General features: G+C 52.7%; 3 protein-coding genes across 4 annotated transcripts; 1 reads left to right on the forward strand and 2 right to left on the reverse strand.

The window, feature by feature from the left end:
* Positions 1 to 8,896: 8,896 nt before the first annotated feature.
* LCN12 (lipocalin 12) lies at positions 8,897 to 12,919 on the reverse strand (the record flags this gene model as incomplete). Its single annotated transcript, XM_080927350.1, has 6 exons — positions 8,897 to 8,943; positions 11,087 to 11,188; positions 11,312 to 11,434; positions 11,498 to 11,574; positions 12,281 to 12,417; positions 12,806 to 12,919. 6 exons carry the CDS (start codon positions 12,917 to 12,919, stop codon positions 8,897 to 8,899), a joined length of 600 nt encoding a protein of 199 aa, XP_080783476.1.
* Positions 12,920 to 15,107: 2,188 nt separating this feature from the next.
* C8G (complement C8 gamma chain) lies at positions 15,108 to 17,547 on the reverse strand (the record flags this gene model as incomplete). The annotated part of the gene is made up of 7 exons (XM_080927351.1): positions 15,108 to 15,124; positions 16,273 to 16,311; positions 16,381 to 16,482; positions 16,734 to 16,841; positions 16,922 to 16,992; positions 17,160 to 17,296; positions 17,410 to 17,547. 7 exons carry the CDS (start codon positions 17,545 to 17,547, stop codon positions 15,108 to 15,110), a joined length of 612 nt encoding a protein of 203 aa, XP_080783477.1.
* A 524-nt stretch (positions 17,548 to 18,071) lies between these two features.
* FBXW5 (F-box and WD repeat domain containing 5) lies at positions 18,072 to 22,697 on the forward strand. 2 transcript variants are annotated; one of them, XM_080927290.1, is made up of 9 exons: positions 18,072 to 18,173; positions 19,194 to 19,409; positions 19,644 to 19,801; positions 20,095 to 20,269; positions 20,349 to 20,497; positions 20,680 to 21,109; positions 21,441 to 21,588; positions 21,669 to 21,881; positions 21,962 to 22,697. In XM_080927290.1, exons 2-9 carry the CDS (start codon positions 19,217 to 19,219, stop codon positions 22,203 to 22,205), a joined length of 1,710 nt encoding a protein of 569 aa, XP_080783416.1. In that variant the 5' UTR covers positions 18,072 to 18,173; positions 19,194 to 19,216; the 3' UTR covers positions 22,206 to 22,697. The 2 variants fall into 2 exon arrangements, with proteins under 2 accessions (XP_080783416.1, XP_080783417.1); XM_080927291.1 differs by having other exon boundaries at positions 20,415 to 20,497.
* The last annotated feature ends 221 nt before the right edge of the window (positions 22,698 to 22,918 follow it).

The raw sequence follows: 22,918 nt of genomic DNA on the forward strand, positions 1-22,918 counted from the left end.
AAGTCCTGTGATCAATGTTTCTAAGGGCTTATTTGAGCCTACTTCCTTGTCCTAGCCCAAAGTTATACTCTTGCCTGAAGCCTACTTCTTTGTTCTAGCCTAAAATCAGATTCCTGCCTGAGCTTACTTCCCTGTCCTGGCCTAATGTCAAATTCCTACCTGGAGTAGCCATACTTCCTTGTCCTAGCCCAATGTCAAGTCAAATTCTTGCTAACTGACCCCAAAAGCTCTGTACACAGGAGGCTCATGACCACCTGCAACTACAAATCCGAAAGATCCAACAGGGCCTTTACAGACATCACTCCAACCCCACATACATAAATAAAAGATAGAAATAAATAGCTTTTTAAAAGATTCTTTGGTGCCAGAGGGTAGTGGTACAAGCCTTTAATCCCAGCATTTGACAGAGAAGCAGAACTCACTCTGTGAGTTCAAGTCCAACCCAGTTTACAGAGTGAGTTCCAGGATAGCCAGAGCTACAGTACAGATACACAGAGAAACCATGTCTCCAAACACACACACACACACACACACACACACACACACTGATTCCTTGGGTTGCAGAGATAGCTCAGCAGTTAAGAGAACACTGGATACTCTGCCAGTGGAATCCTGTTTGATTCTCAGCATCCACACGGCAGCTCACAATCCACTGTATTTCCAGTCCCAGGGAATCCAATACCTTCTTTTGGCTTCTGAAGACACCAGGCACACAAGCATTACACAGACATATGTTCAAACAACGCGCCAATATACACATAACATAATATAAAGATTCCCTAAGCTTTCTTGCCGATTCCTCCCTCCACTGCTCACACTACCTCCAACCACAGCAGTTGTCAGTCCGCACAGAGCAGTTTGCTCCGTCTGTACCGGGAGCCACGCTATGCATGTCCTGATAGCTTCCGAGCTCAGTGAATTGCAGCAGTTTGCAGTATCTGGAGCCATGTGGTGGCGCACTGTGCCACCTTCCACAGTTGCTGATTGATGGGCATAGGTGTTATTTCAAGTTTGGGGCTCTCTCACGTAAAGCAGCCAGGAATATGCGAGCACAGGTCTTTGAAGAGCCGCATGCTTGTTTCACTCCCTGGGAAACCCACTAGAAAAGCAAATGGGTCCCTGGTCTATTCAGAACCACAGAAAGGACACAACTGCCCATGATATACGCAGATCAGGTGGAAATGTCCCTCTACTGTAAAACATAGGCAAATTTGACTTTGTGGGCACCCAAGATCTCTCTCTGCTTTTGCTCCCAAAGGTAGTCACTGATACGACCTCACTGTCTCCCTGAATAAGAGAGTGCTCCCTTTGCAGTGCTCCCTTCCACAGCTCAGAACAGGGCTACTTAAAGAGGTGTCTGTCTTTCCTTCAGAGCCCCATGGTTTGGCATGAATACTGGTCATAAAGAAAACCCACGAAGAGACCAAGGGGTGGTGAGTGTGAATTGCTCTGCACACTGCAATTCTGAACGACACCAGAGGGCCAGGAAGACTCCAGTTGGCCCTTCTGGCAGTTCCTGGCCCTGGATTCCGGGAACTCCTCCTTATCCAACCTAGTGTCAACCCCCTGTACTTCCCAGCTCTTGCCAGGGGATCCCGTGGCCACAAGGGCACCACGCCATGATGGCCGTGATGCCCACTGCCCTACAAGATGAGGAGCAGAAAAAGACCTCACTCTAACCCTAACCCATCTCCAAGGTCAGTGTAGCACCTCAGCCTGCTTCTCCCCGTCCCAGGTCTAAGAAGTCTCTTCTGGATCTGTTACAGGAGGTGGGAGGAGCCTAGTGTTAGATCCATCCATTAGAATCCCAGCCCACGTGGCCGCCGGCACATTTCTGGCGCCCCCGAATGGCCATTATCTTTTTTTTTTTTTTAAGATTTATTTATTTAATGTATGTGAGTACACTGTATCTGTTTTCAGACACACCAGAAGAAGGCATCAGATCTCATTACAGATGGTTGTGAGCCACCATGTGGTTGCTGGGAATTGAACTCAGGACCTCTGGAAGAGCAGTCAGTGCTCCTAAGCACTGAGCCATCTCCCCAGCCCCCCCCCCCATTATCTTTTTTTAAACCTCTGCAATTATTAGTTTATAAATAACATCCAGGACTCACGTTCAATATTCTTCCTCTACAAATGTAAACTTACATACCAGCACTCCACCACACAGGCATGGAAATTACATAAAATGATGCACCAACACCCCATCACACAATTGTGGAAAATTACACGAACACTGTTTTAAAACACCGGCACTTTAAGAGAATGATAATCTCAAAAAACCCCACAAAATTGCCAAATTGTTCCCGAAACAAGCAGATTCAACATGACCAATGAATGAGTTTGGGTTTTACAAAGAAAAGCAAATGGACTGGAGAGCTGGAACTAATCTGCAAAGTTTACCCTCTTCCCTTGCATCTGATTTAAAAAGGGACAAACCACAATATAGGAACATACACCCTTCATTCTAAATGTGGCATAATTTTCAAAGCCGGCTCAACTAATTAAAAATACCTTTAAAGAGTCGTTTCCTGAGAACCGTGTGTAGATAGAAGGGCAAAGAGCCTTTGCTGGGATTGAGGGCAGCAGAGCGCCACTGTTGTGTTTTAACTCACGCTTTCGAGGATACATCCTCAGGTGTCTTCAGTAGGGACTGCAACATATAACTGTCACCACACAGCGATGGCAGTTAGAGGATAGTCCTCACGTGAGGAGAACATACCCTCTATTAGTCCTTCATGGACAGACCAGATTGCTGGATTCTAATCATCCCACGGGTGACAGAACTGACCCGTCCATGCTGTGCCGAGGAGGTTATATAACATCTCTTACCCAGCTGATCACGGTTTTGGAGAATTCAACTATGGATGGAAATGTTACCCCCACCACATTATTCGGGGAGTGTGGACAGAAGCTTGTCTCCAGTTAAGTATGAAAGGATATGCACTGTATAATCCCTGTGACCCAAAATGGGCAAAAGCAAAAGGCTAGCTTCCCCTTGAGAAAAAACTTTCAGACCTATGAGAAGGACAACAATACTAAAAAACTGTATTTACTTAGAAGCATTCAGAATGTCAAGAAAACAGCTGCATTTTTTTTTTTTTTTGCAATTACAGAGTGGTTTTCAGTTAGCAGAACAACAATTATCTTCATATAAGCTGCATCAGAGACAACTGAAGATGAAAAACAAAAAACAAAAGAAAACCAAAAGAAAAAAAAAAAAAAAAAACGAAGAAATGAAAACAACCAAACTGCTGTGCACCAACAAGAACCTGCTTTAAATTTCCTCACCAATTGACAACCCCCAGACTGCACCAGGCAAGGTTAGTGCCTATTGAAAATACCACCAGGACAGGGCTTTCTAAAGACACATTCGATAGTGTGTTAACTATACAAAAAAAGACACTGTATAGTTTAGAAACAAATCTTACACAGCCATACATTTCAATGTTTTTCTTTAAAAGGAGTGAGTTGTACACAGGGGGTTAAATGTTTTATAGACAAGAAAAATACTGCGCTAGAACCAATTTATTCATCACCATCTTCTTCATCCTCTTCCTCATCTTCTTCATCCTCCTCCTCATCTTCCTCATCCTTCTTTTTCTTGCTCTTTTCAGCCTTGACCACCCCCTTTTCGCTGCATCAGGTTTTCCTTTAGCTCTGTAGGCAGCAATATCCTTCTCGTTCTTCTCCTTCAGCATGGCGGCCTTCTTCTCATAGGGCTGCTTGTCATCCACCGCAGCGTTGTTCCACATCTCTCCTGGTTTCTTTGTGACATCACCAACGGATAAGCCAGGATGCTCGCCTTTGATTTTTGGGCGGTACTCAGAACAGAACAAGAAGAAGGCCAAAGGAGGCCTCTTGGGAGCATTGGGGTCCTTGAACTTCTTTTTGGTCTCCCCTTTGGGGGGGATGTAGGTTTTCATTTTTCTTTCATAACGAGCCTTTGCCATATCTTCAAATGTCCCCTTTCCTTTAGCAGACATGGTCTTCTAAAGCACTTCTTGGAGAACTCTGAGAAGGTGACAGAAGCATCCGGGTGCTTCTTGTCCTCCTCCCGGCAGGTTTGCACAGAGAATGCATATGAGGACATCTTGCCTCTCGTCTTCTTAGGATCTCCTTTGCCCATGGTTAGTTGATTTTCCTCCGCGAGGCACAGAGTCGCCCAGTGCCTGTCCGGCTCTCGCTTGCCCCGGCGCTGTCTCTATGGAGCTCGATGTACTGCAAAGGCTGTGAGAGCGGGAGCCAGGCATGGCCACTGTCTCACCTACAGGATCCCACAGGCTCCTGCTGACTCTCCAGGCAACCCTAGGCCCTACCGCCGCTGCATCCTCCATCTGAGCCAAGAAGCTGGCCTCCTTCTCACCCTACTGCCCAGTTCTTAGCCCAATTGTCTGTCCCAACTGGGAATAACTGTCAGGCAGTGGGCAGTGCCCCTGACCAGCTGAGTAGTGGCCATGGTGGTGACAAACCATGGGTAGACAGACACCAGGCCTGAGCCTCTGGTTTCCCGAAGCGAGGCTCTGATTCTGTGACCAAGTAGGTCAGACTCAGCCTTAACCTCAAGCCTCCAGAACACAGCAGTGAGCAGGGTTGGGGTAGAGCTGCGGAGTCTTCCCTGACTAACAGTTCTTAATGACTGGGCATGCCAGGGGACCAGGACCTGACGCTCTGCACTTACCAACCTGGATAATGACAGTGTAGGCTGTAGCCCCAACCCCAGAGCTGAGGATGGACCCAAGGGCCAAGGAGAAACCCCAAGCTAGGGACTTGATTTTCTTCCAGAGAGGTGTGAGGGCTGCGGCTGATGTTGCATGTCTCACTTCCCACTCAGAGGGTAGCTCATTGCTCAAGGAGCTCATCTTCCTCCCTTCCAACCCTCCTCCCCAACCTGCTTCGGCTTGTCTACCCCCATGTCCTTCCAAGCCTCAACCTGAGCTCCCTCCTCTGCTTCTCTGCCCTAGCCTGTAACTGAACTTTTGGCTCCTGGCTCCCGTGCTGGTTACCTGTCTGACTCCCACTGAGGAATGAAAGGTTCCTACCAAACCTGATGGAAACCTGTCATTGGTTGAAGTTAGGGACCTCTTCACTTCCTCCTCTGGCTCCCCCTCCAGAAATGAAGGGCTAGGATTAGACCCCCATATCACCCACTTTAAGTACGGTGGGAGTGTCTCAGATAACAGAGGCCTGAGAAGTGGTGTGGTTACATCTCCTTATTCTTCCTGTGGACCATGAAGACCAGAGGGACCCCTGGATCATTCCAGCAGGACACGTCCTGATCCTGTGGGTGTCCTCGGGGAACTTTGTGCTGTGGGGCACATGGGACTGACTCTGAAAGAAATGGAGGAGGGCAGGACCAGGGTAGCATTAGGGAAAGCAGTTTCCCTTGGGAGATAAATGATAGTACTAAGACCTGGAGGGCCTGGGTGACTGTGAGCTGGGGGCAGCATTTGGGATGTAAATAAATAAAATAAATAATAATAAAAAAAAGGAACTGGAGGGTCTTAGGACCCAGAACGGAGGGTGTTGAGGGAGGGCTGCTCTGTGGTGCTGGGTCAGGTCTTTCACACACCCAGTCTGTCCAGCTGCAAACTTCCACCTCCAGCAAACTGCAGGCTCGGCTCTAGGGCCTAGCGGGCGCAGGTGTCGATGGGAGGGGATGCTCACAGGCTGGTCCTTGTCCAGCTGACCCCATTTCACTTCCAGCAAACTGCAGGCTCAGCTCTAGGGCCCAGCAGGCTGGTCCAGGCCCAGCAAGCCCTGGTGGTGATGGGAAGGGTTGTTTGTAGGCCAAAATAAAGAGACTTCTGTGGCCACCTGTCAAAGCAAGCGCTGGGTTTGTTGTTTGGGCAGAGCTAGGCAGCTATATGCGATACAGGCTTTAGATACAAAGGTTCCTTTTCTGGGAAGAATCCAGAAGGGAACCAACCTCATTTGGGGAGCAATGCCGAAGCCCCATCCCCACCCCATATCTAGTTGAGGATCCCAGATGAGACTATGAAGTTTCCAACCTCACCCCTTAGAGACCCATGTGTATTTACCTCCAACCCCTACGCCCACCTCTGCACCCTGGCCACCGACTGCCCTCTGGTACAGCACGGCTCCTGCACTACATGAACAAGTGCTGTGGTTCTTACCATGGCAGAGGCTTCCCAGGAAGACGTGTTGGGCAGCTCCCTGGCAGAGACGGAGAGCCTGGCCACTCTGTTTGAAGAGCAAGAGTTTGGTCAAATGCTGTTTCCCCACTGCTGGGTCCCAAGAGTTGGAGAACCAGCTGGTGCGGGAAGCCCTGACCTAATCACCAACTCACAAAAGTTGGTTTCCTGTCTGGCCAGCTGGCTTTCAACTAGAATAGAAGATGCTCACTGTGTAGCTGGGGTTCCTGGGGTACCTTTTGAACTGGTGAAGATTACAGGATGCCAAACACCCAAATTTAATGTCACCAAAGGGAAGGTCTTCTGGAAATTATAACCTTATGAAAGCAAAGAGGAAGTTTAGTATGGAGCACATGCCTAGCACATGCCTAGCACATGCCTAACACATGTAAGACCATGAGTTCCTGGGATCCAGTCTCAGCATCACTAAAAGGAAGACAAGCAGAGAACAGCTGAGACACGCCCCCAAGCAGAGTCCCCCCAAACCCCGGGGAAGAGAGCACATGGCGCTAGCTCAGAGGCTGGTCTGCTGCTCCTCACTGCTTCACAGTTTGAAGAGAACTGAGATCGGGAGGGAAAGGATGTAAAATGAATTCTACAAAGACTGGAAGCTGTGAAGTTCCTATGATGTCCGTGTGCCGGCTGCTGAGTCTATACACTGCCTTCTACACACTGGTGTGGCATCAGATGAAGGCACAGGGCAAAGCAGGAACGTCCAACTGCGTGAGGGAGTCGGTGCCTCTTTCTGGAGTTAAAGGTCTGTAGCTTCTCAAATGTGTGTTTCAGGCACATGTAACACACACACACATCTTGGCTCTGGGGTGGTGGTGCCCTCAGTGACAGCCTGTTGTGACCACCCTTCTCTCTCTGTCTCCCCCATTTAGCACACCAGAGTATTTTCTCAGAGATGTGCTGATTCCCCCCTGTGCTTCCAGACTCCTGTCTTCATTGTGTCTGAACTCTTCTCCCTCTGGCCTCGCCAGGGCTTCATCTGCTGCTCTTTGCCCAGTCTATGGCCAAGGGCTAGTCCACCTTCTTATGGGAGAGCCTCGTTCTTCAAAGACAGTTTACACAGAGGATTCTTGTTTTCAAAGCAAACATTCCAGGAAGGACTGGAATGGGCTGCTGCTGCTAAGGGAAGACAAATTCCTAGGGGGTCTGCCTCGTGGATTTTAAAGTTTGCTTTAAAAAATATATTTCTGAGGTGGTGGCATAGTCTTGTAAGTGACCCTTTCCCTATCTCTGGACTGAAGTCTATCCTTTTTAATAGGAACCATGGCATCTTCTCCTCCATGGTTCCTATCAAAGGACGTGTGAAGACCACAATATAAATGGTATTATGATGGTGTTGAGTCTTTTGTTAGTGTTGGAGAATGTCCTGGTGCTCTAGCTCCTGCTGCGGAAAGAACAGCCTCCTCTCAGCTTCAAAGGGGGATTATCTGTGTCAGGAGACAGGGGTCGCCCAGGAGATCAATGGCCATGTGCTCCCAGGATACAGCTCTAGGATGAGTGCAGACACCATGCTGTTCTTAGGTCTGGACTCAGCACCTAGCTAGGTCAGGCTCTGGTGATCATGGATGGGTTACAACCCTTTGGCATGGTTACACAGGTGGTCAAACTCCCTTCTCTACAGGGAAGGTTTGGTTCATAGAATGGGAGGGTAAGTCCCCGGGCGATGGGCAGAGGTGGGCAGAGACATCTTGTTGGTGCTGCTCTTCTCTCAGTCAGGGTTAGAGAGGGTGGCAGTCTTTGTCCATCCTGGCCTGATGCCTGTTTTGTTGGCCACAGCTGTCTTATAGGACACATACTAATCAGATCAAATCAAATCAATTCTAGGCAGTGCAGCATTGGAGGAGAAAGACAGACCTTTGCTCTGCTGTGCCACACAGTCCTGGGGGAAAAGACGCCTGCAGATGTGCACAGGCAGGGCATAGACATACAGAATCCTGCCTACCAGAAAGCTGGGCAACAGGGAAGGAGGGAGACAGATCTGCAGACTGCCCTACTGCCCACATTCCTGCCTGCTAGAGCATGGACCTGCTTGCCACCACATGATGATGCATGGTATCACACAGGGCCCACCCGGTCGCATGCCCAGCCTGCAGCAGGAGCCACCAAAATGTGATTTATGTGGAGGACAGATAGGAGAGAGAGAAGGGAGCAGAGTGAGCACTCTGAAGAGAGAGGAGCAGCCTGTTGTGAGTGTCTGCCCCACCCCTGGAGCCTGGGCTGCCACCAAGGGCCATGTCTGTAGCTGTACCTCGACGGGAATCAGTGTTGATGTCCGTAGTTCATCAGAGAACATGGCAATGTCCCTGTTCTGGGCAGCTACCAGGAAATATGTCAGTGTCCCAGGGATGAGCAGAACTACCTCACCCCTCATTGGCTGGAGCACGCTGGAGAGCTGGCCCCACTTCTTACTGGTGGCAGCACTTGGGACAGTGTGCCTCATCAAGGAATCTTTTTATTGATTCTTTGTGAGTTTAACATATGCACCCCAGTCCTACCCATCTCCTTGTCCCCTCATGCCTGCCCTTCACCCTTGCAACCTCTCCACACCCAGTTCATCCATTCACCCATCTGTCTATCCATCCACCATCCACCCATGCATCAGCCATCCACCCATGCATCAGCCATCCACCCATGCATCAGCCACCCATGCACCAGCCATCCACCATCCATCCATCCACCCATTCATGCATCGTACAGCCAGCCAATCATCAGTTCGGTCATATAGTGAATCAGGTGCCTGTTACTTTCTCCATGAGAGGTGCCATCTTGGATACATCTGGGACACAATAAGGGTAAAAGAGACCAGGCTTCCCTTGTAGAGTTTGATTTGGGGGTCAGATATCAAGAGAATGCTAAACTGTGTACCAAGGCTCTGCTTACTGTATCCCTTGAGACTAGAATAGAAATTGGTCTTATTGGTGTCATTAGGAAAGTCCTCAGGTCTGTACCTACCATGGCCTAGCCATGGTCCAGAATGTGCTTGGTTTCTCTACAACTTGCTCAATAGTAAGTGGGCACAAGGCCATATGCCACTGCCCAGGGGATGGGGAAGGTACCATGAGAGGGATTGTAAACACTCACTCCCACAATCCCTATGCTGCCCTCCCAAGCAGTAGAGTATTCATAGGAGGGTAAAGGTTAAGTCTGGTGGTCTATGTCTGCTGTTTGAGTTCTACCAAGGCCAACAACAACTATGGAATCATCTCTACAGATGGCTTTGGCCCATGACCTACTCTGCCTGTTTATTGCGACTGAGATGGGCTTAGGCATGGGCAAGGCCAATCAGTGGCCTGCTGTTGTGGACCGGGTATGTGAACATTATGCATTTGGAGCTGGGATGCTTAGGTTCCTAACTGACTGCTTTGGCCCTTCTGTGCTTCTCTGTTTCTGAATGGCTTCCCTAGAATGAGGGCCAGGCCTATAAATGGTATTTCCACATTACACAGAAGGAATGTGTGCCTTTTCCCTTTTCCAGCCTGGGGTACAATCATCAGGGCTTCTTTTGCCTGCTCTGGGGCTCTGAGTGGTCCTGTCTGCCACACAGGACCCAATGCTGCAAGGGGATGCCTGGGCCTACCACAGTTTATCTTGTCTGCCCCAGAGTTCTTCGGTACAGGGTAACTCATGACCTCACACAGGAAAGGAGTGGAGCCTTGTATGGGTTGAAAAGCCAGTTTGGGGTTGCTCCAAGGATGAGCATCATGGCCCTGCAGGGTTAGAGGCTCACACTCCTGTCTCTCACCCACCCCATGATCACAGTAGTCATTCTGGAGTAGGCAGTGTATTTATTTGTGTTGAGAGCAGAGGCAGGGTGAGTTCAACTGGCAGGAACCATTTCCTTCTTCAGCAGACTTTTAGATCCGGTACCCAGTCTAATGGGGAGGGGACAGACAGTATTGGGATGGTGGCTAAGGAAGAGGATCAGGGGAGTGACTTGGGAGGAACAACAGGCAGGCTGACTGGAAGTTGGGCAGGGAGACAAGAGCAGAAGTGGCTCCAGGGAGGGGACAAGCCCCATAGAGCACACTCTGTCACTAGTCTAGACTACTCCAGAAGCTCCTGAATACCGCTGCCTTTCCCCACAGGATCCTAGACTTATGGCAGATCATGGTGGTACGGTACCATGAGTATTAAGGTCAGTGCAAACACGCATGTGCCACATGTGAATGTGACCCAGGTGTGGTGGCACAGGCCAAAAATACCAGCACCCAGGAGACTAAAGCAAGAGAATCATGAATCCCAGACTAGCCTGGGTTATGCAGCAAGACCCCATCTACAAATGACAAGGGTGTGAGGCGACGGCACATGTGTGAGCAGGCGTGTGCAAGCATATGCCTGTGTGGGTGCTTGTGGGTACATGCTTGGGTATTCAAATGTGGCTGGACAGGTATGTGCCAGAGATGGTATGATGGGAAATGGCCCTGGACTGGGTGGAGATTGGGAAGAGGTCTGATTTCAGCCATCAGAGGCATGAGGTTGAAGACAGGGCTCAGCCCTGAAGCCCCTTGGCCTTAGGCTCTCTGAGACTTTCCTACTAGGAATATGTTGTCCATATTCAAGAACTTCGGAGGATCACCTCCAGTGTCCTACAAACAGGGAACCAAAGTATAGAGGATAGTCCCAGAACAGGAGAATTTGTGTGGGGAGGGGCAGCTGTGACAGGGACACAGGATTGGACCAAAATGGCCTAGGACTCAGAAAGAACCATAAACCACAAGCATCTCCCTTCTAGTTCAGGCTAAACTCTGTGAATAAGCACTTGGTTCAGACTGTCTGACGCTGTAAGGTCCCACACATGTCCCCTAGGGATCTGCAGTGCCTGCCTGGGGAGTGGCTATGGGACTTGTGAAGGCTGAGGGAGGTACCACCATTGTCCAGGGCCTCCAGACCCCATCACCCACCACGTGCAAACCCATTACCAGTCAAATCGGGAAAGAGGAAGTTATTCTTTGTGAGGTTTTGGGTCCTGGTCAGGCAGATGAACCTGTCTATTATATTATGAGGAATTTTCCAGTTTCTACCTGTGGCCAGAGGATAACATGGCTCTCAGTACATGGTGAGGTATTTGCCACCAAGCTGCCCCAAACCCAGGAAGCACCCCCTGATGAGGGTTATGCACAGGGCCCAGGGAAGCAAGGGCTCACCCAGAAGGCTGACCCTTGTGATGTTCTGGCTGCTTGTCTGTCTGAGGGATAGCACCAGGGCGAAATTGACGTAGTTTGTCTCTATGACCTGTACGTTTTCTTTGTCTGCCCAAGGCCCTGACCCTGGAAGATACACATGTCAGGTTCCCAAGGCAGCTGTGTCCCTCCCACCCCTGTCGTTCTTACCTCTGTTGTCCCTGGTGAATTGCCCAGGCTTGGTTGTTGGGATCAGGGTATAGGACCAAGTGCTGCAACGCTTGCCACTGTGGGAAGGATAGGCAGGAGCAGGAACAGAGGTGGGGCAGAGGGCTAAGAAAGCCAGCCAGGCCCATCCTGGTAGACCACCACCAAAAAAAAAAAAAACCCAGCCATTCATGTGGAGGGGTCTGCATCCCAGAAGAATGGAAAGACTGGAGCCCTCTCCTGCTCCCCAGGCCTCAGTTCTGGGGTCCTTTCAGCTGCTCCGTGCCCTTCCTAGAGGTCTGGCCCAGTGCTACAAGAGTGACTCCTGCTCAACCCAGCACAGGTCCTCAAATCTACAGGGACTTGCCATGTTAAAAAGAAAGTGTTTCTGGGTATCAGTGGCTAGCCCCCTCTGGCACCCATGCCAATAAACTCCAGAAAGAGCCAAGAATGGACTTCAAATTGGAGCTGTGTGCCACTGTTAAGGCCAAGAGAAGAAAGACCGGCCCAAGAGATAAAGGTAGGACAGGCGGAACCGAGACAGAGACTGAGAAAGGACCCTGACCACACAAGAATCTAAAAACCCATCTGGGGAGTCCCCCTGGCCTCCCTCTTGTCTTCGGCCCATCAGCTGGGTTGGGCTTTAGCAACAATGGCCATTAAGCAGACTGTGCTCGATGTAGCCTCCAGATGTGGTTCCTTCAACCCACAGTGTGGCTCGGCCATGCAAGGCTCCCAGAACACAGCTCGAGTCCTTGACTGCTGGCACCACAGACACCTACTCACCGAGCTATGGAGTTGATCACATGAAACTCACTGTTGCCTTTCAGCTCAAACAATGCAGTGAAGAAACTCAGCAGGACCTGATGCTCTCTCTTGTGGGTACTGTCCGCCAGACCAAGGACAAACCACTCCCCCTGAAACTGCATGGCTGGTGATGGGCACAGGCAGCCCCTGCCCACCCTACCCTGGGCAGCCCACAGCCGGCTAGGACCCTCCTCAGGAGGCGACTGCAGGCCAGGTCTGCATTTCACTGGTAGGCCTGCCAGGCAGAGCGTGGCCTTGCTTGGGGAGGTGCTGTTCCCAAGCCTCTGCTCCACTCCTTTCAAGGAGGAAGCGATTCGTGCAAATACAGAAAGTTACGGGGGCTCCAGGCCCTTTTCTGCTGGAGGTCATGGGCTCACTCTTGGTTCAGGTTCTAACCTGGCCTCCCTGACCAGTGAGTGTCCACAGGCCTGCATGTCCCCTCCCTCCATAAGCTGGGAAATTAGCCAGCTGCAACCTGCTTCTTCTCCTTTGAAAACCCTATACCTTGTCGCTTTGGAAGCTTGTCATCTGGGAAAAGCCTTGAGGCATGGCTGAGGTCTGACCCTCCTGGATTTGGGGCAGGCTGAGTATCAGCCACAGAGCCCACCAAGGGCCCATCCCAACAGCCCCCAGGTTCCAGAGGGACAAAGCCTGACCGGAGTGTCTGCTGGTGAAGCTTGTTCAGAAACCTGTTTCTTCACAGCCTATGTGGCCAGTGCCCTGAGGGGCATGGCAGACGCGTGGGTGTGAAAACAGGGCAGGGCTGACCCTCTTTAGACCCTAAACACTTGCCAGGGTCTCTTGAGTCCCAGCCAAGGAAGACAAAGCCTACTAGGTCTAGCTGGGGCCATCTTGTGACTCCCAACACCTGTTCTAAGTGTGCCTACAGGTGGGTCAGAAAACTGCCCACATCCACCCTGTCTAGCCTTCATGCCAAAGAACAATCTGTTCTAAGTGGGGATCTTAGCTGTTTCTATCCACGGATCTGGCCTGCTAGCCCCCAGGCCGTTCCATGCGCCACACCCCCCCATCCCATGTGCTAAAACCAGTGTGGGCTTAAGCACTGTCTGTCCACTATCAGAATACAGCGCTGGTCAGAGAGGGAGGAGCCTCAAGAACACCAGGGCCAGGTAAGACGTACTGGGGGGATTTCAAAGAAGCCTCCCTTGCAGATGGGGAGGGGTGGGACTGAGGTATCGACAATGTAGGAGTCTTAGAGAGCAGGGGCAGTGGGAGCGGGACCTTGTAAGTCTCATTCTTTAAGAACAGGACCCTATAGGAGTAGGGCCCCATGGAATGGTCCAGTGGGGGTGGAGCCCTATGGGCGTGGCCTTCAGCGAGTGGGGTCCTATAGTTACTTTCAAGGTGCTATAGGAGATGATTCTGGTAGAAGCCCAACATCAGAGGCTGTGAGCGATCGGTGCTATGCTCTTTCTGGTCACAGGTTGTTGATTCCAGAGAAAAGTTATGCAAACTTAGTGTAGGTGGTTCCTGTCTGAACTTCCTGAAGGAGGTTCAGCGCCATCTCAGGAAGTTCTCCGGGCTGTCTTTTCTGCAGGGCAGGGCACTTAGAAGACTTGGAGAGCAGGACAGACCTGGCCTTGCAGGTCTGGTCCAAACGGGCCCTTGATGGACCGGGCTTTCCCAGGCCTGTTGAAACTTCACAAAGGGAACTTGGCCTCAGGAGCTAAGCCCCATGGTGACCCAGTGTCCTAAGCAGTGTCCTGGCTGAGCTCTTTCCCAGGTCTTGGAAGCTGATGTAGTTACTGTACTCCATCCAGCCTGTCCGGGAACTGGAGGCGGGGCAGCACCTCACACTTTAATGTGATTGGTGGAGTCTCCGACCAGTGCCCAGGGTTCTACCTGGATTTAAGGCAACTGAACAGTCCAGCCATTTTGGGATAGAAAGAGATCTGGAGTCCTGTGAAGTGTCCTGAAGCTGACCAGGAGGGGGATCACACATGATGACAGAGATCCCCACACAAAGTTCAGACAACCTACTCCGCAACAGCCACCCTGGAAGCAGGTCCTTCTTCCCTCCTTCCAGCTCCTATGTCCTGTCTAGGACCACCCCTTGTGCTCCTCCTTCTTCCTACCTGCCCACTGTTGTCTTTGTCCTCCTCAGCCCCTTCCTCTTTAGGAGAGAGCCAATGCCTGCATATTGCCCTCTGCCCCCGACTCGCATGTGTGTGATATAGATATCACTAAAATACCTGATATTTTCAAATTTAACTGAAGCTTTTAGGACATTTTTTAAGAGAGTAAAATGGGTGTCAATTCCAGAGCTGTGTCAAAAGAGCATGGAATTATATGGAATTAATTATAAAGAGCATGGAATTATAATGGCATGGTTCATGCTTGCTCCATTCAGACCCATAAGGCAACAAGGCAGAGGGCGAAGCCTTGGCCACGGGAGCCCAACCCCTACCAGAGCAAGACCATCACTTTCTGTTAGAGAACACAAGAAAAAAAGGGAAAGGTATCCCTGGAGCTAGGGCAGTGAGCCCAAGGCCAGGCCCCAGGAGACCACACTGTTCTAGTGCACTCTATTTCTGTGGAAAGGGCAGCCTCCTAAAGTTCCTTCTAAGGCTCCTGGTGGCTCACTTTCTCTCCAGTCTATTTTCCTGCCCTCCCAAAGTCCTGGGTGGGCACAAAGCTCAGAGACCCTGGGTGATCAGAGCCTCCCCTGGGACCCTGTGGCCCCGAGGGCAGCTATCCATCTGTGTCTCTGTAGCTCTCGTTCCTAAACGTGCGTCTGCAATCAGGGCTGCTCCTGACTTCGCTCCAGGATCACACAGCACTTCCACTAATGATACAGCTCACCTGGGGTAGAGGGGAGAATATGGCGGACTGGGGAGCAGAGGAGTTAGTCCACCTCAGCCTTCCTGCCATCAATAGGGGGCTGAGACTGAACTTCACACTCCCCTGGAGAGTGACGAGTTGCCTATTTTGTGTCCTCAGGGCTTGGGGCATTTGAGAAGTGCTTACTGCCAGCAGCAATGTAAACAGGAGCCAGCTTCATCTAGGATGATGCCCAGGAGCAAACCAGCCCAGGTCTAGAAGAACATTGCTTCTGTCTGGGGAAAAGGCCCAACTCCTCCCTTTATGGGGATACACACAACTTGCTTCCTGCTCCCCGTAGCTGGTAACCTTGACTAGAGTTGGGTTAGGGGATTCTGGGGCCAGCTACATCAAGAGTTCTACCCATATGCCAGGAGCCCCACACTCACCCCTAACTGGTTCATTAAGTAGCCTGCCTGCTCCTGGGGTATAGCTTTCCACTCTATGTGCTCCAACCGTTCCCTCAAACCCACCCTGGTATCTCCCTAGCAAGTGCCCCTTGGCCTATGGCTCTTTAGCCTCTAGGATCAAGGATGAGGAGGGGCTTAGACGGGTTACTGGCAGGCTGTGCCCCTCTCCAGAGAAAGTACCCTAGCAAGACCCTGAGTCCCATCTCCCATGGGCACTAAGCAGGAGCAGAGGGCCAGTGTGGGAGAGTAAGGGAAGGTGTGTGCCACAGACTGCCTTCACTGCAGAGAGCAGGCTTGGAGAGAGCAAGGGCACAAGGCTGTCTCTAGTGCCACCTCCCTAGGACAGAATCCTCAAACAGCCAAGGGATGTGTATGTGCGCAAGCGTGCACGTGTGTGTGTGTGTGTGTGTGTGTGTGTGTGTGTGTGTATTTGTGATCCTGGTGGAACTCTTGTCCAGGTTGACAGAAAAGACCCAAGGCCAAGTCTGATGTTTACTGAAAAGCTCCAGGGCAACAGAGCTGTATGAAGGGGTGCTTCTGGGGACAGACAGGAAAGACTAAAAGTGTATTCAGGATGCTCAGAACTCTCTGAGGGTCGTCCATTGTCCACAGCTTCTCCACTAGATGGTCTCATCTTGGCACCTCTGCAGTAGACAAAAACCTTAGCAGGGGTGGGAAAGACCTCAGCTCCCCCACTGCTCTTTCTTGCTGACCACTTACCATTCAGGATGTGGAATTGGTCCGCGGTCTCACAGAAACCTAGGGGCCCAGGCAGTAGTAAGAGAGGGTTGGGTGTCATTCAGGAGGATGGGGGCTGGGGACACTCACCATACTTGGGAAAGAAAACAATCTGGTCTTCTGTCAGGTTGGCTGCCCTGACTCTCTGCTCAAACGCATTCAGGACAGAATCACTCACAGGCAGTGAGCGGGCTGTGGGATACAGGGAGTTTCGGTGGTTTCAACAGGGTACCCAGGAAACAGCCAGGCAGCTGTGTGTCCCGGCTTCATCTACTGCCCACACCAGCCCATGCAGCTGTTCCTCGAGGGTGGGATAGGAAAGGAATGGGGAGGGTCTGTGTGTCCATCTGGGGTCAGGTCCATCAAGATGGACTTCCAGGATGCAAAGCACAGGTCATGTGTGGAAAGCATAGGTCATGTGTGATTGCAGGACCGGAACGTACCATATAGTTTCACAGACAGTTTCCTCGCCTGCTCCAGATACAAGATGGCAAAGCTCTGGTAGTCAGTCTCAGCAACAACCACATTCACCGGCCCACGGGCCTGTGGGGCTAAGGCAGAGCCACAGCAGCACATCAGTCTCTCCCCTGCCTCCAGCCCTGAGCCCTTTTGCTTGAAACTCTTTCCTCACCTTGGAGCAGGAAGCGGCCAGGGACCCCTGCGGTTCCAAAGCGTTGCCGAATCTCCCAACATATCCCGTCTCTGGGGAGGGGAAGAAGGGATATGAGGAGACACCCAGGTTCGAGGAACTGCAACCCAGGAGGGGCCATATGGGATAGCCATCTAGGCCACAGAAGAGCTAAAGATGAGGTTTAGGGTCAGGAGGGCTCAGGGGCTGAGGTAAAGATAGAGGCCCCGCTGGGACTCACAGCTTTCGGAAGGTGCTGACAGCCATAGCTGCACCCTGGGGAGCTGTGTGCAACGTGGTGGCCTCAGCCCGGTGTCCCTGCTCCTGAAGAAAGCGGCATGCAGAGCCCACAGCCACTAAGAGCCATGTCCCTGCAAACTGGAAGTTGACTGTGAGGACTCAGGACTGAGGGAATGGGGCACTCTGGACCAATCCGCTAAGCTAGGCAGGTTCTTACTGCTCCTTTACCTGCCCCCACTCCCAGCTTTTACCTGCTGAGCATTGAAATCGGCCTGGGCAGGGATGGTGCTGATGGGCGACATAGACCCATAAGGCTTTCGAGTCCTTTGGCCCAGCGAACTGGCTGTCAAGATCAGGGTGAAGAACAACACAGCCCCAGGGGACAGCATGGCGGTCCTGCTCGGACAGTAGGTGACAAGACAGGAAGGTGGAGGGCTGCACTGTCCTAGGTCAGAGTCCACTGTCCAGTGCCACAGGAAGCAGAGTCCAGGAAGTCCACAGCTGTCTTCCGATTATTGAACCCCAACGCAAGCCAGGGTTCATCCGAAAACCTAGCTGTGACAGGAGCTTGGCTTTGTGTTCCTAGTGCAGAGTTAAGAGTTCACCCCTGAACCCCTATTTCCACTTGAGGTCAGTGCTCAACCCTTTGCACACAATAACTGGCTTTAACCCCAACAACAACAACAACAACGTGCTCATAAAACCACTTGTTCAAAGCCCAGCAACAGAGAGAGCAGGGGCAGAGTCTCGAACCCGCCCAGCTGAGCCGGCTCATTACTGCCACCCTATCGCGTACCATTGAGACTGTTCTGAGAACCAGTGTGAGCGTAAGAGCGCGCGCAAGCGCGTGAAGAAACGCGGGGCGAGAGTCCGGGCCTGAGGCGCAGGCGCAAGAGGAGGGCCATCGATGCCTCGGGGCTCTCGGCGTCGAGCCTGGCTCCGCTATAAAGACGCGGAGGCGGGGACTAGAGCGGCGGCGGAAGCCGGGCGCAGCGCAGCGGGCGGAGGCACCGCGGTGAGTCCCGGCTTTGGCCCCGCCGTGCTCACTTGTGTCATCTGTTCTGTTCCCAGTCACCGACCTTGTGTCCCATTACTCCCAGTCCTGCGGTCACCAGCCTTCTGCCACCTTCGGTGTCCCTTGTCCCCGGTTCTGGCCTTCATTTATTTTCTCGGGCCTAGTCCCGGTCGTGGGCCTGGCCCTGCCTTGTCCTCCTTTAACTGGCCTTTGCCACCTTCATGGTCTTTGTTCACTGTTAACATCTGTTTTCCTGCAATGTCTACACTGTACAGCCTTTATCTGGCCAGTGATGGCCTTGGTAGGTTGACATCGTCCTAGTCCACCTGCGGTGTTCAGTAGGAGAATGAGGAGCTGCTGCCCCCTCTAACTAAGCGGCATGGTGTGGTCCCTGCTATCTACTCTGACATTCAGAAACCCCACTCACTCTTACCACCCTCTTGAACACCACAGAAGCCACAGGGCAGCAGGGACCCCTTCTCAGAAGAAAGCCAGCCTTGTCCCGAAGTCCTGTAGCAGCAAGGTCAAAGACAGGATGGGGGGGTGCTAAAACTTGGACCTGCCAGTTTGGGCAGCCCAGACCTGTTTGCCTGCCTTGGTGCTCACAGGTCCCCTTGGGCCCTAAGCCTTAGGGAAGTTGTCGAAGGCCCCCCACCTGGAAGTTATAAAGATGGAGCCGCCTCCCATTTTGCAGGTTGTATCAGGCCTCAGGTGCTTGCTATCTGGTCTAGCAAGTCCTTTGGTGCCCCTGGAGAATGTGAGGTGGTTCAGCGTTACTGTCTGGGTGCTTCCAGATGTGTTGGGTCTGTTTGTGTCTAAGTGTGGTGGGGCAGTACTATTTGGACACACAGACACACACATCCCCCCGCCCCCCGCACATGCTCAGTGCAATGGAATTCTCGGCCGGGCAGTTGGTGGGGCTGGTTGGGACTGCCATGTCTGGAACCCCAGACCATCAGTCTCTCCCTAAGGTTGGGGGTGAGGAGGCCTGGGTTCAGAGCAGCCACTGGTGGGTTTCAGGACCGTCTGGGCAGAATGTCACGATGGATGAGGAGGGCATGCCCCTGCTCCCCGACAGCCTTGTCTACCAGATCTTCCTGAGCTTGAGCCCTGCAGATGTGCTGGCTGCTGGGCTGGTGTGCCGCCAGTGGCAGGCTGTATCCCGGGATGAGTTCTTATGGAGGGAGCAGTTCTACCGCTACTACCAGGTGGCTCGAGATGTGCCCCGCCACCCAGGTTAGTACCTACATACACCCTGCTGGCCTCGGGACAGGCTCATGGCCCAAGGACTTCACACACGGGCCACGTTGGGGGCGAGGGAGTCTCTGTGAGCAGAGATTCACCCTGTAGTTGAGACCTAACTAGTGAGTCCCAGAGTCCCTACAGAACATTCAGCAGCCATGCTGCCAGCTCTTGGTCTTGACGAGTGAGGGAGCCTGGTATGCAGGAGTGACACTGTATTGCCCACAGCGGCCACATCTTGGTATGAGGAATTCCGGCGGCTCTATGACATGGTACCCTGTGTGGAGGTGCAGACACTGAAGGAGCACACCGACCAGGTCCTGCACCTCAGCTTCTCCCACTCGGGGTACCAGTTTGCCTCCTGCTCCAAGGACTGCACTGTGAAGGTGAGGGTGCCTCTCCCGTGCAGCAGAGCTCAGTGGGAAGAGAAGCAGAGAGGACCACGTAGGGCCTGGAGGCCTGCCCTGGACCACACAAGACCACAGCTAGAACAGCTAGAACCTGTAGCTCTAATGGTCAGCCTTCTGCATTGGTATGACGTTGTAAGAGTGGGTGGTAAGGGCCTAGACTAAGGTTTTTGCCCCATGAGGACCCAGCACCCTCAGTGGAGAGAGTCAGGCCCTGGTGTGCTGCCCTGGTGAACTGGCCTGGTAATTACCCTGCAGCCTCTCTGGTACAGATCTGGAACAACGACCTGACCATCTCTCTGCTGCACAGTGCAGACATGAGGCCGTACAACTGGAGTTACACCCAGTTCTCCCAGTTCAACCAGGATGACTCACTACTGCTGGCCTCAGGGGTGTTCCTGGGGCCACATAACTCCTCCTCAGGCGAGATAGCTGTCATTAGCCTAGGTGAGTGTGGGCACTGGGTTGGGCTGCCTGTCCCATTGTTCCGTGTCAGCAGCCTGCCCAGCTGTGACCTTCCCCCCAGACTCCTTCGCCCTGCTGTCCCGTGTGCGAAACAAGCCCTATGATGTGTTTGGCTGCTGGCTCACAGAAACCAGCCTCATTTCGGGGAACCTGCACCGCATTGGAGATATCACCTCCTGCTCAGTGCTGTGGCTCAACAATGCCTTCCAGGTTCAGACCGGGACAGGGACAGGCTGGGCAGTCAGGTGGGGTAGGGCAGGGATATAGAGAGGAAGGCGTGGGCAGGGCTGGACATGGAAGGGCAGATGCAGGGCTCAGGGTAGGCTGCTCCCCAGGCCTGGCCCTCTGGCCAGCACTCACCTGCTCTGGACCTTGGATTATGTCCCACACAGGACGTGGAGTCAGAGAATGTCAACGTGGTAAAGCGGCTCTTTAAGATCCAGAACCTGAATGCCAGTACCATCCGCACAGTGATGGTGGCTGACTGCAGCCGCTTTGATAGCCCGGACCTCCTGCTGGATGCTGGTGACCAGGCTGGACTCCCCTGCCGAGTCTTTGACCTAGGTGGGGACACTGAAGAAGAGGCCACTGAGCCAGGTTTGCACACCTCTGGTTCTGGCCATGTCAAGGAAGGTTTACGGCGTGTGTTTGATAGCGTCTTGGATAGACATGGACAACTGTCTGATTGTGCACTGGAGACCAAGGTGGCTGAGCTGCTGGCCCAGGGCCACACCAAGCCCCCAGAGTGTAGTGATGCTGACACCAGGAACAAGTACCTCATCTTCACCACTGGCTGCCTCACGTACTCACCGCATCAGATCGGTAATGGTGGGCAGGGCAGGGCAGGGCAGGGCAGGGCAGGGCAGGGCCCGGGAGGGTCAACAACCACTGTGCTACTCCCCTGACCAGCAAGTCCATAGGCAAGGCTTGGCTCACACACTGTGACACTTTCTGGCCTCGGCACACTTGATCTTGTGTAAGAGTGGTGAAACCCAGGCAGGGATCAGTCAGCAAGTGAGCAGATGTGCAACTGTGCTTGAGTCTGAGTGTAGACAGTATTTGTGGACTCTTAGGGCAGTTTTTGGATTGGGAGTGCCCTGGTGGTGACGTCCTTGCAGGCTCCGGATGACCCCTCACCCTGGTCTCCATGCAGGCATCAAGCAGATCCTGCCACACCAGATGACAACTGCAGGGCCTGTGCTGGGCGAGGGCCGGGGCTCCGATGCCTTCTTTGATTCCCTGGACCATGTCATTGATGTGCATGGGCACATCATTGGCATGGGCCTGTCTCCTGACAACAGGTGGGCCTGGTGAGCTGGGTGGGGACCACAGATGGCCCTGTGTCTTGCATGTTTATACCTAACGTGTAACCCTTGCTCAGGTACTTGTATGTGAATAGCCGTGCCTGGCCCCCTGGCTCAGTGGTGGCTGACCCCATGCAGCCACCACCCATTGCAGAGGAGATTGACCTGCTGGTGTTTGATCTCAAGACCATGCGGGAGGTGAAACGAGCTCTGCGAGCACACCGTGCCTACACGCCCAATGACGAGTGCTTCTTCATCTTCTTGGATGTCAGCAGGGATTTTGTGGCCAGGTGTGGGTTCGGGTGGGCTCCAGGGCTTGGGTATGGGCTCCATCAGGGGGGCTTGGGCTCACCCAGATGCTATCCCACAGTGGGGCTGAAGACCGGCATGGCTATATCTGGGATCGCCACTACAACATCTGCCTAGCCAAGCTGCGGCACGAGGACGTGGTGAACTCCGTGGCCTTTAGCCCCCAGGAGCAGGAGCTCTTGTTGACAGCCAGCGACGATACCACTATCAAAGCCTGGCGTTCACCACGCATTGTTCGTGTCCTGCAGGCTCCACGCCGACGTCCACGCCCCTTTTTCTCCTGGTTTGCCAGCCATAGGCGCTGAAGGCTTTGGTGATTTGAGCCATTGGAACCTACTGGGAAAAATGGTACCCTGTGGTTCTTTACTGAACTGGGGCAGAGTAGCTCATAGCAGTAATGCCTTAGGAGGGGCAGCCTGACCCCAACACACACACAACCTGCGCACTCAGCCGTCAGGCTTAGCACTAGGGTAGCCCTTGTTGGCAGCACCAGAGTCCCCACATTAGCCTCTTGGCCAGCTTGGAGTGCACAGGACACTGGACACCCTGTTCCTCATCTACCCTCTTCCCTTGGGTTGGCAGCTCACACAGCTCCAAGCTGGCCTCTGCCTGGATACCTTTCATATTCAGCCAAACCCACACCCTTGGATGTCGTGAGTGTACCCTGGGCGGCAGGCCACAGGCACTGGTTTCTGATAATTCAGGTTTTGCTACTGACGGAGCAGCCTGCAGTGGCCATGGGTGCTGCATGTTGCATTCATGAACTGTCTGGGCTGAATAAACAGTTGGCAACAGCATGTCATCCAGTCTGTTTGTAGGGAGGGGTCCCAGGCCTTGCTGGTCAGTGTCGTTCTGGTGATGTCTGCCTCAGGTGCTCTAGGAGGCCGAAGCGTGACCACTGGTTCAGGTGTGTATCCCGTTGATTTCAGGGACGCCTGTGCATAGCTGTGGTGCTATGGGTGCAAGGAGGTGGGCCAGCCCAGCCTGGACAGTACCCAAGAGGCTGGGTTTTAGCATA

This window comes from Micromys minutus (genome assembly GCF_963924665.1).
Source record: "Micromys minutus genome assembly, chromosome: 13".
NCBI classification, from domain to species: domain Eukaryota; kingdom Metazoa; phylum Chordata; class Mammalia; order Rodentia; family Muridae; genus Micromys; species Micromys minutus.

Coding starts and splice junctions, on each gene's coding strand:
- FBXW5 (XM_080927290.1), top strand. CDS start 19,217: ATGGATGAGGAGGGCATGCCCCTGCTCCCCGACAGCCTTGTCTACCAG. Junction 20,270..20,348: donor GATAGCTGTCATTAGCCTAG/GTGAGTGTGGGC, acceptor CCTTCCCCCCAG/ACTCCTTCGCCCTGCTGTCC. Junction 20,498..20,679: donor GGCTCAACAATGCCTTCCAG/GTTCAGACCGGG, acceptor TGTCCCACACAG/GACGTGGAGTCAGAGAATGT.